Raw genomic sequence first — 16502 nt, 5'->3', positions numbered from 1 at the left:
AAGCGTAAAATCTCTTCCATTAGCATTAAAACATAACAATAATTCAAAAATAACAGTCTAATAAGTTGAAAAAAATACCAATTTATCACGCAACTGAATTACAGTTACGATCTTAAAAATGGGGAACCATAACCTTAGTTTCACATTCTAGTTAAAATACAATCAAATCTTTAGTTAGTAAGCATACTATACAAACTTCTTAGAATTTTACTTTATGCACTTGTTTTTAGAAACAAAACTATTTGTTCTAATTATGGAAAAAAAAAATATTCTCATCATATTTTCTGTGGCATTCTACTTCAATCTCGTTTAGATTTTATATTTGATAATGACCGCTTTATACTTTTTTAAAGGTGTAATTTAGGTGTATCAATTCACTTTCCAGATCTAATATATTGTTCTCTTGATTATTGTTCTTTAATTCATTTGTCATTCAATTGTTATTATCTATTTCAATATAAGGTCGGTTTAATCATTTGCCCTTAAATCACACCTGAAAATTCAATTATACCATTTTATGGGTAAATATTTATACTTGAATGTGGCTTTTAAATGATACTAGATTAGGTAAAGCAGTCGCAAAATGGAATTCGCTATTGTGTTTTTGTATATTCTGTTGGTGAAATGGTCTGGTGGACCCTTATACTTGTATCACTTTGTGTTCTGAACCCTTCTACTTACACCTTTGTCATCTGGACTCTTAAACTCAAATAAAATAAGACTTTTAAGCCCCTCCAACCATGTGTGTAGCTTACTCTCCTTTATATAATTGACATGTCATATCCACGTCACATATATTAATGCCACATCATAATTATTTCATAACTATTTTTTAAAAATTATTAACCAAAATTATTTAATAAAATATAAAATAATAACATTTTAATTTATTCTTGGCATTTCTAATTCTCCCTATTTTCACTATTTCACTACCAAAAAAAAGTCATCACCGGCGTCACCATTTTTGCCAGCGAATCACATATATTTTCTCCCTTAAGTAGTAATCTGGAGCCTTGCCTTGGTCAATGAAAGTTCCTGAGGCCATTAAGGCAGCAATAGCAAACATCTCAGCAATAGACAAAGGCAATTGGACAAAATTCCCAAAACTTTTCTAGGCAATTTCTTCACAATCCCAAAACCAACAACACCATTTTTGGTCTCCTCCACCTTCCTTCCACCATTTCCCACAGACCCTTCTTCCAATTCAACAACTGGTGGCGCCACACCATCATAACCTGAAACTGAAATTGGTCTCTTTTCCTTGCTGGGTTTATTCCCTTTTACTGTATTGAGCTTACATGTAAGAGTAAAAGTAAAAATACGGCCTTTGTTGCTGTAAACACCAAGAATTCGAGACTTGTGGATAAATGGACGAACCTGCTCGTTACACCTCCATACATGGACTGAAGCAAACCTCTTGTCTCTGCAAATTTTTACCCCAAAAACTCCAACATTGGAGACTCAAGATTTCATCAAGAATCTCACTTATGCAACTTTCTCCCTCACCCGTCTTCATCTCCGTCGCATACCATCACTATTTTTCTTTCCTCCTTCAACCTCCACATTAACAACGGCCTAAGCCATCGCACAATCAGATCTGGCCACCACACAACCAAAGCTGGCCAAACTTTTCGTAAGAGGCAAGTACTTCTTGTTCTTGTAAACTTCTCTAAGAGCTGACTTTTGCTTCTGTGAAATGACAATCAAAACCTGTGCAATTGACAACCTTACCACCTTGATTTTGGATAGCTTGTTAGGAACACCACCGGTGACCTTTGCAACATGGAGAAGAGCAAGCTCCGCCTCAGATCCTTCAACTGAGCCAAAAGGTCTGTCTTCGACTTGTTCCTCAACTCATGAACCTTTATTCTCGCCATGGCTGCTGCCCCTTTGAGGTTACTGCTCAGACGACGATGGAGATTGGAAAGCAATTAAGCTTGGAAGAAGAAATAACTTTTTAATTAATTATTTTTTAAAAAAAATATTTCTTTTAGAATTTTAATATTTTTTTAACTTAAAAAAGTTGTTCACTCGCCTTAAGATGCGTGAAGTCACACACTTTCGCCAACTCAGCCATCTTAAAGACACATAAGCTTGGTCAATGGTCAGAGAGATTTGTTAAATTGTGTTTTATTGAGTTTAAGGGTCCAGATGACAAAGGTGTAAGTAAAAGGGTTCAAAATACAAACTGATACAAGTATAAAGGTCCACTAGACCATTTCGCCTATTCTATTTATAGATAGTCAAAATTTCTTCTCCAAAAAAAATAATAGATATAAAAGAGTTATTTTTCATCTAAAAAAGTTTATTTTGAATTTAAATAGAATTATGATAAATCTAAACAAAATAGAAAATTTAGCACAAATATAACAAAAAGAGGAAAGTAGAATGAAATTTAAAGGAGAGAGTTGAGGCGAGAATGCAAGTGATAGAAAGAGTCTTCATATTGCAAAAAAAATAAATAAAAAAGATTACGCGACTCTCTCTCTATGTTATTAACACTAATTCTTTAAATAATTAAATATGGGTGATTTGATGTGGCCCCACGTTGGTATCGTATAAGTAAGTTGTAAATTAATTTGAGACTCTACAACACGAAAAGAAAGTGAGTGAATAGTACTCTCTCTGACCACTTTTATTGGTTAGATTTCGTTTTTCGAAAATCAATTTAACTAATTTTTAAAATTAAATTAAATACATTAATTTGATATTAAAAAAATTAAGATATTACAAAACTATACTAAAAATACTATAAAATGCAATATTTTGCATATCAATATGATGAAAATATATATAGTAAAATGATAGTGAAAGTTTTTATAGTTTAATTTTAAAAATGAAAACTCTAACAATTAAAAGTGGATGAAGATAGTAATTAATAATTGTAATAATTAAAAGTGGACGAGATAATAATTAGTAATTGTAATAATTATTTGAAAAGGTTGGTCGAGTCAGAAGAGTATGCCAGTTCAGCAAAAAGTTCACAAAGATATTTTCACATTCCAACCCTAAAAAAAGGAGATTTTGGTAGTCTTGTCTGTCAATTTCAAAGATAATAAAACACATTCATTTCTAGAAATATCTTTGAATTACAAACATCAAGATTTGCCAGTGCTTTGAATTGTGATAATGAGCCCCGGGGAAAGCCGTCCCTGTGATTTCTGCAATCAGCAGATTGCCGTCCTTTACTGCCGAGCTGATACGGCTAAGCTCTGTCTTTTTTGTGACCAACTTGTTCATTCAGCTAATGCTCTTTCTAAGAAGCATCTTCGTTCTCAGATCTGTGATAATTGTGGCTCTGAACCTGTATCTATTCGTTGTGACACCGACAAACTTGTACTCTGTCAAGAATGTGATTGGGATGCTCATGGAAGTTGTGCAGTTTCTGGTGCACACGATCGGAGTCCTGTTGAAGGGTTCTCTGGATGCCCTTCTGCTTCTGACCTTGCTTCAGCTTGGGGTTTGGATATTGATTCAAAGAAACTACATCAGCAGCATACTGTTTTAGAGTATCCTTCTTGGATGTCTAAGGAGGCTCCTCCTCCTCCTTCTGTTTTGTTGCAGGATTTAATGGTGCCTAGCGCTAATAGTTCTGCTATTTACTCCACCAAACAAACTCCAACTTGTGGCAAGCAGAAACAAGTCATATTCAAACAATTAATTGAGCTATTCAAGAGAGATTTGGCAGATGGGGTTGGAGCTGGAGCTGAAGATTTGGTTCCAAAGATACCTAATGCCACTAGTGATTGGCAGGGAAATGTTAATATGTTTGTCATGGATGGTGTCAATCAGAAGCTTGAGCAGCAACAGCCGCAAAATGTGCCATTTACCTCTTCGATTATGCGTCATAATCCAATAGACAGTGACCAAATGGTGGAACGGAACATTTTGTGGAGGGGAAATTCCTTTGATCAAAACACTCAGGTATTCTTCTAGGCATTTTCACGGTGTGCTATTCACTCATACCTAGGACATTTTGCATAGCCTGAAGAGGTGCAATGTGTCCAGTTATGTTGTCTCATTACGAATTGTTCGATACATTTTACTATTGTGTTTTAAATGTGAAAAGTGTTATACAGAATTGTAGAATAAAACTGCTTTCTTTGCATTGTCTGTCGAATTTTAATTTTTTTCAAGATTTCTTCATAATACTAATAGTGATATGATTGATAATAGAAAATTCACATGGATCTGCAAGTATGATGATGCAATTGAGTTGAGAAAAGAAGAGATGATATGCCTATTTCATCATTTTGTTTAGTGACTTTCGAGTACATTTGAGATGTGCACGAAACTTGTGATAGCTTGTTTTGTTTCCAGTGCACATCTAAAAAGTAGAGGTAACGTCCATCATATTGGAATGTTGGGGATAGGGGGTTGGAGGTTGGAAAGACAAGTTTCTTGTACTAACGGATGTGGTTATGTCAAATATGTACCAGCAGCACACCTAATTTCCTTTTCTGACTAGTTTTTCAGATCGTGAGTTGGTTGTGAATTGGTAATATTCTAAATCTACAAGTAAACAAAGATACCTAATACTATGGTGTTGAATTTTCTATTCTGTCTCAGTGTTAAGAAAATCTTCTATTTCCATTTTAGGAGAATATGATATTGAAAACTATCTTTGAGCTGTTAAAATCAATCATTCCACTTTAATCTTCTCTTGCAAAAAGTATTAGGATTTTAGAAACCTGCAACAAGATTAAAGAGTGACAATTCCTGTCGGAGAATTATGCTTTTGCTTTTGTGGACTAGAAAAACTTAGAAGGAAGAGATACACTTCATCTTGTACCATCTTTACTTACCTGAAAAGGTACAAGCTTCTTTTCCTCTGCTACATCTTTGATCCAGTTCTGGCAATTGTTCTGATTGTATACATTGCCTTGTTGTATTTGTTTCTTCAGATATGGGATTTTAATCTAGGGCAGTTGAGGAGCCATGAACAGTCTAGCTCATTGGAAGCAGACTACAGTGAGAGCGACATGGCGTACATGATGAAAAGCTATGGTGAACTCATAAAAGGAACATCATTAGCAACTTCAAAAGGATTAGGACTCTCAGGCATTAACTGCTCCCTTGCCCATGATGATATGACAGCCTTCAGTGTAAGCTCTAGCCATACATTAATTTTGATTTTCTTTTTCGTTTAGTTGATCTCAATATGTATTGTTTTAATCCCATGAATCAATGATTGTGGCATTAATTCTCACACTTGTACTTGTAAGTGACAGATCAGAGACTTCTTTTACCAACTTGCATTACTTTGTTCAGTTTCGGAGGAATATTGAGGTTTCCTTTGTGTGTTGACGAATCAGATATATATTAGTTTCACATATTGTAAATTCCAGCAAAGGGATAGAGCACAAGTAATTCTGCTGTGCGTTTAACCTGAATATGACCATACTGGTTGTAATGAACTCTTAAATTTCTCTGGTCACCACCTTCATGAATCATGACAATTGGAGGTTCCATCAAGTGAACTGCCAAGAAGCTGATGCATGCTTTAAACTGTATGATACAATGATGTCTTCCTCCTGAACCTGAGAAATAACTTGCTCATCGCCTTGCAGAATAATTCGAATAACCGAGCGGCAAGCCAGGGGCCAGCGACATCTGAGAGCAACAATTTACCAAGAATAAAAACTTCATCTGACTCAGGTTATGTTAAGCCGAAATGCTGTGGTGTATCTACAGATCTGAACTTTATGGACCAAAGCATTGTTGTGGGAGGTGACAACACCGGTGAAGAAACACTCAAGGCTGATATGGAGCTTCTGGCAAAGAACAGGGGAAATGCAATGCAACGTTATAAGGAGAAAAAGAAAATACGAAGGTAGGTTATCTCTTTTAGTTTTCCTTTCAGCATAGTTTTCCATAGTCGCCTCTGAGTTTGCCCCTACATCTTGGATTTGTTGCATCTCTGAGTCTGTGGGTTGTGATGTACAGATATGATAAGCACATTCGATATGAATCGAGGAAGGCAAGAGCTGATACTAGAAAGCGAGTTAAGGGTCGATTTGTGAAGGCTAATGAATCTCCAGATGGCTGAATACCTGTTGAATGACTGAGGATAAGGATCTTTTTGTCTCTTTGTGTATATATTTCTTAGTCTACCTGATATTTGTAACCTTAGGTTTGCTGTGATGCTATCTGTGGCACCAATTGTTAGTTAATATTCTAGTCACACTTTTTGCTTCTGGTTATATATTAAGTGCTCGCACATACAACCTTGATCATCTATCAGGCTAGATCCCTCACCGGGGAGCCAGCTTTTTGAGATAAGTCTTGGAAGTGGATAGTGTAGGTACAATCAATTCACTCTCCCTCTGGCAATACATGTCGCTTGATGTCTTTTTTAGTTACATACATTCATTCTATCGAGATCCGAGTGATCAAATTCTTGCTGAGTGTAGCTTCTAATAAACACAATTAAAATCCCTTCAACACCAGTTTAGTTCCCCTCTTCATTTCCTTTGTTTCCTTTCCTCCAACATTTCTGGAAAGCTGATGTTAAGTAGTTATGTTATATACTGAGAAGTTGACACTGTTGTAACCAATTCTTTTCTTGTACGATATTGTATTATGTTTGGTGTCAAGACTGGAGTTATCTTGCATTTATGTTACTCAAATTCTATCTTTGTCTTTAAAGCAAGACTCAAATTGGTCATTGTGAAAGACCAATTACCCGGAAAGGAATAGAGAAAACGGTGAGGAAATATAATGGAAGTAGACTTTTTTTTTATCAAAGCTGGGAAATTCCTTGGATCTTGTCTTCAAACCAAACGACCCAAAGAGTTCCTGTATGTCAACTGGATGTGATCTGTGATTAATCATGAGAAATGGTGCAAGTCGATTAAAGAAAATTTTGTTATGTGATGGACGGTTCTCATTTAATGATGTAGAATGGGTATGATGAACTCGTGCATCATTATTATAACTTTATCCTGAGGGGTCTTGTGAAGGCTAAGCTGTTTTATCATGTGAATGCTTTTAAGGCTTAGAAAACAACCTAACACCGCTCCCTATTTACTTCAGTCACGCCTTGCATTGCATGTCTTTCTTTATGAACTAGACTACTTGTGTTTATGTTCTCATTCATTCATTTCAAAGTCCCTTAGCTTGGTGAATCATGAAGGACTTATCTTTCTTTCAGTTGAAAAATGTTATGGGAGCTAAGATGAGGAAAGGCTTTAAAAGCTTCTGTAATAACGATACCTCTACTTCCACACTCAATTATCAAACCGCAGCCTCTGCTCGTCCTGCACTTTCATCTCCTAATTACACCATGGATACAAGTGATGTGATCCTAAACGAAAGGGGAGGAAGCCAGACAACATTGGAGGAGATGTTGCTCCAATTAGACATGGAGGAGAAAATGGCAAAGCTGAACCAATATGGGCCGCATGTCCGTCATAGAATGTCATGTGTTAATAGTTCTGACATTCTACGAACAGCAAGGAACGCGTTAAATCAGTATCCCCGATTTTCTCTTGATGGCAAAGATGCCATGTACCGGTCTTCTTTCCGTGACATGTCTCCTTTACTAAACACTGCCAGAAACTGCAACCGCAAAATGGACATGAAAAGTAGTCAAACTCAAAACATGCCCCCCACAATAGCAGGAGAGAGAGTGATTTGGTGTAAACCAGGAGTAGTAGCAAAGCTGATGGGACTTGAGGCCATGCCAATTTCAATGCACAGAAAGCATAAAAAGGATACAATCATGAGCGCAGTTATCAAAAGGCAAAGCCTGAGGAAAAGAGCAGAAAGGTACGAGATGGAGAAAAAGAGATCATCAAAAGGAACGACGGGCTGTGGTGGCTGCAACTCTAGAGAGATGAATCAGAACTCTTGCTCAAGAAATGGCAATTGTGCTATGAAGCCCGTGGCGATGGACCTCCAAGAAGTAGGCTGGCCAATGCGGGGCGGGGTTTTGTACAGAAATAATGATGCCATGTAAGATAAAAATGTCACAAATATATACAAAGATCAGGAGTAGCCTTTTTGTGTGCCAAATTGATTAATTGTCTCTTTATATTTTTCTAAATAATTAGATACATGTATATGTGTATAAACTGTAAGTAATAATGTGTGTTTTGAACTCACATCGTGGTCTAAAACTAAGTTGCACGAACTCTTCACTTTCAATGTTGCACACGTGTCGAATTCTTCCAAAATACACTACTTTTTGGTCAATTCAACACGCAACCCTTGACATTTTTGAAAAATCCGAGCAATATAGGTCTAAAAAACACTGCAGCAGCAAAAACAAGACAGAAATTTTGTACACTTAACACTACAATTAGACAAATGAGGGACCTAGGCGGTGCTGGACTCTCTTGTCCCTCAGCTGGCAAATTCCCCATTATTAATTGTAAGATGAAAATTTTAACTATTTCTTTTTAATTTCTAATAACAAAAAATGGTAGAGAATTGTGTAATAATTCAATCAGTGGAGAAATGCCAAGTGCATTAGGGAAATTGATAAGATTGGCTAACAATCAATTGAGCGGCTCGATCCAACCAATTTTTGGCAATTTAAAATCCTTGCAATGGAGGTAATCAATCAACTTTTTTGATTTACAATATATCTCTGTTCAACATTTCTCGTCTTTATATATATGCTAGTTTCTGGGCGTGCACTTTGCGCGTATATCCCATATCATTGAGTATATAAGTTTAAAAATTCATATGAATATTTTTATGTTCTATATTTGAGTTATGAAAATAATTAATGTTGATCCTATTCAGATAGTTCAATGAAGAAAAAGTTCTTGTCCCATGAAAACCCTTGAATACCTTTTTGTAATTTTGGTTTTTGCCTCGATGCCTTATTTGAATTTCTACCTTTGGCTCTAATTACTAAAATAATTTGATCGTCTTCTTAATATCTTTTGGTACAAATTAAAAAAATAGTTTGCATATAAGTTGTAAATAAACTTTAACAAAAACGAACAACCTTTATTTACACAAAAACGAACAACCTTTATTTACTAAAGTTAATTGTTATTTGGCAATCAAGATAGTAACAAAAAAGTTTATAACTGATAGAAATTCACAAAAACATCATTTAACTTTGCTAATAATTACATTATAATTTTACTTACAAATTTGATAAAAATAAATGTCAAAAAATGTTAAGAGAGAAAAATCTTAATTCATAGTTTAAATAAATTCGAATATATATGACCATGATTGAAATATTATCAATACACATGGTGACGCTCATTAACACAATAATAATATTATTTTGCATTGACACACACACATATATATTATATATATATATATAATATATATATATTATAGTAAGAAATAGATGAAAAATTTATACAAAGTAACAGAGAAAAATGAACATACGCCATATATCAACTACTTTACTCTATTGTTTATTCAAACATATTTCTATTTTTATAAGTCCATTAAACTATATTTGTTTCATACAAATTTAAAAATAATTTGCATATATAAGCTAAAAAAAACTTAAACAACAAAAAAAAAAACTCATAACGACTCAAAAAAAATCATTTTAATTTTGCTAATAATTACAGTATAATTTACTTACAAATTTGATAGAAATAAATGTCAAAAAATGTTAGAGAGAAAAATCTTAATTTATAGTTACAAATATTGTACAAAACATCAACATTATTGCACAATTCTCATATGCTTACCCCTCCCACAGTCAGGTTATCTACATTGGATTCTACCTCCTCCCACTTAGTAGCTTTTGAGATCGCAACAGTTTCTTTTCAATTCCTCTAGCTAAATAATATCTCCTTATTACAAGTGCCATTTTCTCAATTAAATATGAGTGTATGTTTATCATGGTTCTGATGTATCCATTTGAATTTCATACAATGGAGGATATAAGCCTATTAATTGTGATGTAACCCTTCAAAATTTCACACATAACTGATAATAGTCTTTTCACTTTTCATGCACCCCTTCAAATTTCCTAATTAAGTCATAAAGTCTTTTCAACTTTCAAATTAATTGGAAAAAAATGTAGTTCAATAATATTATTTAATTAAAAATTTAATTACATTTTAATTTGTTGTAAGGGCAAATTGGTCATCCAACTTTGAAGATGTGAGCTTCCCACTTTTAATAATACTAGTTTCTGGACACGTGCAACGCACGTGTGTCTCATGCAATATGTTATAAATTCGTTAGGACGATTAAAATTCAATGAAAATATGTGTGTAATGAGTACTAAAATGCAACAATCTCAAATAAATGTTATGATAATAATTTATAGAAAATTAAATTAAAGAAGACTAACAGAGAAATATAAAAAAAATTAACATAGAAGAAAAAATAACAAACGCATCCTTCTTAAGACTTTAATCATAACATTATATAAATGAAAAAAGAAATACAAAATCGGTACATAATTTTCCAAATTTTTGTCGACACCTTCTCTCATATCCATTCAAAATTCAAAAGTCTTCTCCATCGAGTCAAATTAAAGCATGAATCAAATAGAAAAATCATTTTATTTTTGTAAAGTTATATAATCAGGCAAAGGTAGATATATCATATACTTTAGATGTTGATGACTTCACTACTTTAACTATAAAATGAAAAGGATAATTTTGGAGGTGAGTTTCATGAAACAAAAAAAAAGAATTTATATAGATAAAAATAGAGGAATACCAAAAGACATCTTAAAATTTTATATTAAATACTATTTGATGGTTTCAAAGGGCCAAAATAGATAAAAGAGAACAACTTTAAGAATATTAAATATATGCAATGAACCTCCATTAAAATCTGGAAAAGTAAATAATCCTCCTTTGAACGCATGAACTCTCCATTTACTCAATGTAATAATTGATGATCACTAATATTCAAACATGTAATTAACTAAATATTTACAATATTTTAATCTAGTGTAGGGGCAAAATGGTATTTCAACTTTCAACTTTTTTTGTTCCCACTTTTAGTAATATATACTAGTTTTTTGTCACATGCGTTGCACGTGATTACCAATTCCAAAAATATATGTTATAGTAAATAGTATTGCTTATTTAAGCGAAAATTTGAATAATAAGCTTAACAATTTTTTATTTTTGATGAAGTAGCTTAACAAAAAATAATATTGCAGATTCTATAGTGAATGTTCAACGTGGATCGTCATATATATTTCTTATTCACACAAATCTATGAAGATGGTCAATGAAAAATTTTATTAGTTAAATGCAATAATGTATATATTTATTTCAATTTGATGAGGTTTATCATGTAATTATTCTTATCTCACTAATATTACCTTATAGACAATATTTGCTTTGTATTTTTCTTGTCATCTAACCAGATGTGCTTTGCATGTGTATTCCACGTTAAATTTTTTAGATGTCATATGAACATGTGAAGAGAACAACTACATTTTATATATTCACATATTTTCACATTGGTTGTGTGTTTTTTTTTAAAAACATTTCAAAATAATATATTTTGAAGTTAGAAGATCTTGTTAACTTTATAATACATTTGTGACATTTATAACACTTTAATTTAAATAGAACTACCTACCCAAATATAAAATATATTTGCATTAATGAAAATATTTATCTCATAAAATTAACTATTAAATAAATAATAAAAATTAAAATAATACAAACTTCAACTGGCGTTATTATAAGTCATATGAACTTTTCTTCGTCTAAAATACTGAAGTATTAAGAAATAGTAAATAAGTAAAACAAAAGGGCAATGTTTATATAGTAATTACTATTTTGAAGCAAACTTAATGAGAGTCTAAATCACATAAGTAGTATTGATAAATAAAGTCATTCTTTTGTCTTGAGCATCAAAAATAAATTGTGCCAATTCTCTAAATTTTGGAAAAGATATTCAGAAGCATACATCTACATGAGAAGAAGAATTGTTAACAAAAAAACAAATGAATTTAGACTACATCATGTTAACTTCATATATTGGAACATTACATACTAATGTATATATTAAGCAAAAATATAATTATTATATCATCAAACTTATTTTTGTCAAGTACTTAAGGTTATGGAATGTACCCTCTTAGGATAGAACGACCTACTCCATCAGAATAGTGGTACCTCATATCAGTGGCAGATCCAGGATTTAAAGTCCGTGGGTGCCAAATAGACTTATCGATTAAATTAATTTTATATTTGATTAAATTATTTGTCTTTTCGATATATATCATAAATCAATCAATAAAATGTAAATAATAAGATATTACACTTTTATTGAGTATTTGATCAAATAAAAGAAAAGTCAAAGGAGTAATAATGTAATTAATTTAATTTAAGTCAATAACAATTATAAAAATATAAAAATAAAAATTGTGCCAGTTCTTGGAGCCTTTTTTTTTTCTTAAAAAACGTCTGCATCAAATTTCTCAAAAAAATAGGTACAAATGGGATTCAAACCCGCAACATCTGCCTTCTAAAGTTGCCCTCCTACCATGGCACCACAAGACAATTTTGTTCTGTAGGTGGCACACTTTATATTTATATAAATATTATATATATATACCTATGTATATATAGAGTTTCCGTCGAAGTTCGGGGGTGGCGTGGCACCCCCAAACCTCTGCATAGATCCGCCACTGCCTCATATTCCGCTAAATTTCGATGTCACTCAATGACAATAAATCATACAAAAAAAAAAATTAAAATGCAAGAAGAAGAAGAGTAGAAGATTAAAAAAATTGTGGTTGAAAAATGAGAGGAAGTCCCTCTATTTATAGTGAAGAAAGGGTAGCTGTATGAACACATATTTTTTGTGTCTTATCTGAAAAGTCATGACCTTTTCGAGAAGTCACAACTTATTGAAAATGTCACAACTCTTTGGAAAAGTCACAACTTATTGAAAAAGTCACAACTCATCGAAAAATCACAACCCTTCGAAAAAAGTCACAACTTATCGAAAAAGTCACAACTCATCGAAAAAGTTACAATCTAAGTTAGGGATATTATAGTAATTTAACATTCAAATTAGGAGTTCATGCTTTTAAAGTAATATAGATATAGATATAGATAGATGATATATGATATGATGATTTAATAATATATGATAAATATAAATATAAATATAATAATAGGATTATGGGATGAATGTCACTGCATTTTCTTGTCCCCCTTCCCTTTCTTGATCTATTTTCTTTGTTCTGATTCATAAAGTAGGAAGTTGTTGCTTGTCTAGGTTAACGATTTGCCTAGCTTGTCTTGGTAATTCTATAAAAGAATTATAAACAAGTGGATTATTAAAAGCTAGATTAGCTAAATAATCAGCCAAAGAATTAACTTCTCTGTACACAAATTGAATCCGAACTTGACAATCTTGAAAATCCCCATATGTCATAAGTTTCGCTATTGTAAATTGTAGCAAATTATGATACGCCTTTTTGAAGCGTTAATGCAAAAAATAATTATCTTGAAGATCAAATTTGTTTGTATATATATCTTGGTAATGCAATGATGAAATGCTTTTACTAATTTTTTTTTATCTTCCTTCTCTTATCAACTTTTTTTCCTCGATAGCAAGACTTAATTTTTGTATGGATATACCGGCAAATACTCGTGAATGGAACCCAAGATAAAGATTTCCACTACAAAATTGAAGTAACTAGATCTTCATAGAGAATGGATAAATGCTTCAATTGAATATGTAAAAGAAGTTTCCTATAGAGACATTAAACAAGCTTCCATTTAAAGAATTAAAAAAATATTATTAATAAAACAGGAACAATGTGAGTCACCCCTTAATGTGGGCTCATTTTTAACACCCCTAAATGTGACATGCCATTTCATTTTTATTTTAACTTAAAAATTGAGGCCCATAAGAATCTTTATTAAAATCAACGGAATATGAACAATTAATTCTATACAAAACCAAAGCAAAATAAACAAAAGGCTGAAAGGATAAGACAATACTAAAGTAGAAAACAAAGAGGGAAATGAAGAGTCGGCTTCTCTCCACATCGATTCCTCCGCCATGGATGAGTTCTGAGCACCAGTTGCCGTAGAATCGGCTCCTCAATATTGCATTTCTTCAATTTGTACCAGCTCTTCTCCAAAGAAACTCTAACCTTCAACTTGTCTGGAGCTAAATCAGTCAGATCTGGAGAGCTTCAAGTTCCGACTTTGGAAACTAAGGGAGATGAGTTGATGAGGTAAACTTCCTTCTTTGAACTTTAATATCTCGAATATATAGCTCTATTGAAGTAGAACAATCTATTGAAGTAGCTCTATTGAAGTAGGCAACAAAGAGGGAAATGGAGAGTCGACTGCTCTCCACATCGATTCCTCCGCCGTGGATGAGTTCTGAGCACCAGCCGCCGGAGAATCGGCTTCTCAATATTGCATTTCTTCAATTGCTAGCTACCAGCTCTTCTCAAAAGAAACTCTAACCTTGAACTCGTCCTGAGCTAAATAAGTCAGATCTGGAGAGCTTCAAGTTCTGACTTTGGAAACTAAGGGAGGCGAGTTGATGAGGTAAACTTTCTTCCTTTAACTTTAATATCTTGAATACATAGCTCTATTAAAGTAGAACAATCTATTGAAGTAGGAAACAAAGAGGAAAATGGAGAGTCGACTTCTCTCCTTATCGATTCCTCCGCCATGGATGACTTCCGAGCACCAGCCGCCGGAGAATCAACTCCTCAATATTGCATTTCTTCAATTGCTACTAGCTTTTCTCCAAAGAAACTCTAACCTTCAACTCGTCCTGAGCTAAATTAGTCAGATCTGGAGAGCTTCAAGTTCCGACTTAGGAAACTAAGGGAGACGAGTTGATGAGGTAAACTTCCTTCCTTGAACTTTAATATCTCGAATACATAGCTCTATTGAAGTAGAACAATCTATTGAAGTAGCTCTATTGAAGTAGGAAACAAAGAGGGAAATGGAGAGTCGACTTCTCTCCACATCTATTCCTCTGCCATGGATGAGTTCTGGGCACCAGTCACCGGAGAATTGGCTCCTCAATAATGCATTTCTTCAATTGCTACCAGCTCTTCTCCAATTAATGAAACTCTAACCTTCAACTCGTCCTGAGCTAAATCAGTCAGATCTGGAGAGCTTCAAGTTCCGACTTTGGAAACTAAGGGCGATGAGTTGATGAGGTAAACTTCCTTCCTTAAACTTTAATATCTCGAATACATAGCTCTATTGAAGTAGAACAATCTGATTCTCTTCATCAACTTGTATAAATCCTCTCGTTTAGAAAGATCGATTGAAGTAGAATTAGTTGATTCTTGAATAAACTTGAATACCTCGAAAGAATTTCAAATACTTCGCAGAATTACGGTCAACTCTACAATATCTCCAAAACAAAGAGATTGGTAGAAACTGGAAGTCTTAACCCTTTGACCACTACAATATCTCCAAAACAATTTATTACACAAAAGGCAACTGAATTACGGTCAGGATTACCCTTTGAAGCATCATCAACATTGCATTTATATCATCCATCAAGAGGATGTATCCAACTCACAATCTTGAGTCTACACCTTTGTTCCCAACTTTCTACAACCTCTGCAATTGAGGGCCGATTCATTGGTAGGTTTAAAAAGAAAGGAAATTTGAAACTGGTGAATTTATGAATATTCTCATTTTTCCCATGGATAAGCTTCTCAACTGGATAAAAACCTCTATGTAAAATGATATTTCTTCTTTTTCATAGAGACCATAAAATAATTATAAGGACTGCATTCTTAATATCTTAAACTTCTCATTGCCAGGAGTATTTCTCCACTTCGGTACCGTTTGTTTAATTTGAATCCAAGGACCATGTACACCAACAACATTTGCAAAATAAGTCCAAACCTCTCTTTCTATTTCACCTGTTAAGAAAAAGTGTTGTACGGTTCAGGGGAAGGTACTATACAACACAAGCAATCTGTACTTACATTGCTGTTTCATTTAGCAACTAAAGTAGCCACAAGAATTTTATTACACCAGATTCTCCAAACTAGGAAACAAAACTTAAAGGGCAATCTCTGCACCCAAATATACTTGTATTGGGGATCTTCTTCTTAAAATTTCTCAAATGTTCTTGGACATGATTGATAATTCTTTCTGGCAGTGCTTGTTGGAATTTTCCTGAATCCCATCTTTATTCATTCATCATCTCCCTTATATCCTTCATTTCAGGTCTAATAATACAATCTGGCTCCAGAAATAAAGGATCAAGTTTCATCCAATTTTCATACCAAATATATGTAGAGCCTCTCTAGGTTCCCACCACATATTGTTCTCCATTTTTTTTTCTCTATTTTCTAGCATCATCTTCCCCACCACATATTGTTCTCCATTTTTTCTCTATTTTCTAGCATCATCTTCCACATCTGAGAGCCACTTTTCCCTTACACCAAAGTTGAAATTTCATTTTTGTAATATTTATTCCACATAAAGTTTGCCCATAAAGAATTACCAGTTCTAAATTTTCACCATAGCTTTGCAAACATAACTTTGGAAATATCAAATAAAGATCTAAAACCAAGACCCCCTTCTGCT

The 16502-nt window shown here is 33.3% G+C and overlaps 2 protein-coding genes and 1 pseudogene across 2 annotated transcripts; 2 read left to right on the top strand and 1 right to left on the bottom strand.

Moving 5' to 3' along the window:
- Window positions 1–1575: 1575 nt before the first annotated feature.
- On the bottom strand, window positions 1576–1916 carry LOC125825342 (60S ribosomal protein L35-like; annotated as a pseudogene).
- A 1033-nt stretch (window positions 1917–2949) lies between these two features.
- On the top strand, window positions 2950–6596 carry LOC125825388 (zinc finger protein CONSTANS-LIKE 14-like). The gene is made up of 4 exons (XM_049504733.1): window positions 2950–3924; window positions 4905–5105; window positions 5571–5833; window positions 5947–6596. Exons 1-4 carry the CDS (start codon window positions 3130–3132, stop codon window positions 6047–6049), a joined length of 1362 nt encoding a protein of 453 aa, XP_049360690.1. The 5' UTR covers window positions 2950–3129; the 3' UTR covers window positions 6050–6596.
- Window positions 6597–7079: 483 nt separating this feature from the next.
- On the top strand, window positions 7080–8016 carry LOC125825338 (uncharacterized). The gene has a single exon (XM_049504683.1). It carries the CDS (start codon window positions 7130–7132, stop codon window positions 7958–7960), a length of 831 nt encoding a protein of 276 aa, XP_049360640.1. The 5' UTR covers window positions 7080–7129; the 3' UTR covers window positions 7961–8016.
- Window positions 8017–16502: the final 8486 nt, after the last annotated feature.

Source organism: Solanum verrucosum, unplaced genomic scaffold (assembly GCF_900185275.1).
Source record: "Solanum verrucosum unplaced genomic scaffold, falcon-dt-bn FXZP01000051.1, whole genome shotgun sequence".
Lineage (NCBI taxonomy): Eukaryota > Viridiplantae > Streptophyta > Magnoliopsida > Solanales > Solanaceae > Solanum > Solanum verrucosum.
The sequence above is the reverse complement of the archived record's forward strand: the minus strand, read 5'-3'. Positions and strand labels throughout refer to the sequence as shown.

What these genes read in the sequence shown, in the direction of transcription:
- LOC125825388 (XM_049504733.1), top strand. Translation starts at nt 3,130, where the DNA reads ATGAGCCCCGGGGAAAGCCGTCCCTGTGATTTCTGCAATCAGCAGATT. An exon ending in CCTTTGATCAAAACACTCAG is followed by an intron (nt 3,925 to 4,904) that starts GTATTCTTCTAG and finishes TTGTTTCTTCAG; the next exon opens with ATATGGGATTTTAATCTAGG. An exon ending in GAGAAAAAGAAAATACGAAG is followed by an intron (nt 5,834 to 5,946) that starts GTAGGTTATCTC and finishes TGTGATGTACAG; the next exon opens with ATATGATAAGCACATTCGAT.
- LOC125825338 (XM_049504683.1), top strand. Translation starts at nt 7,130, where the DNA reads ATGAAGGACTTATCTTTCTTTCAGTTGAAAAATGTTATGGGAGCTAAG.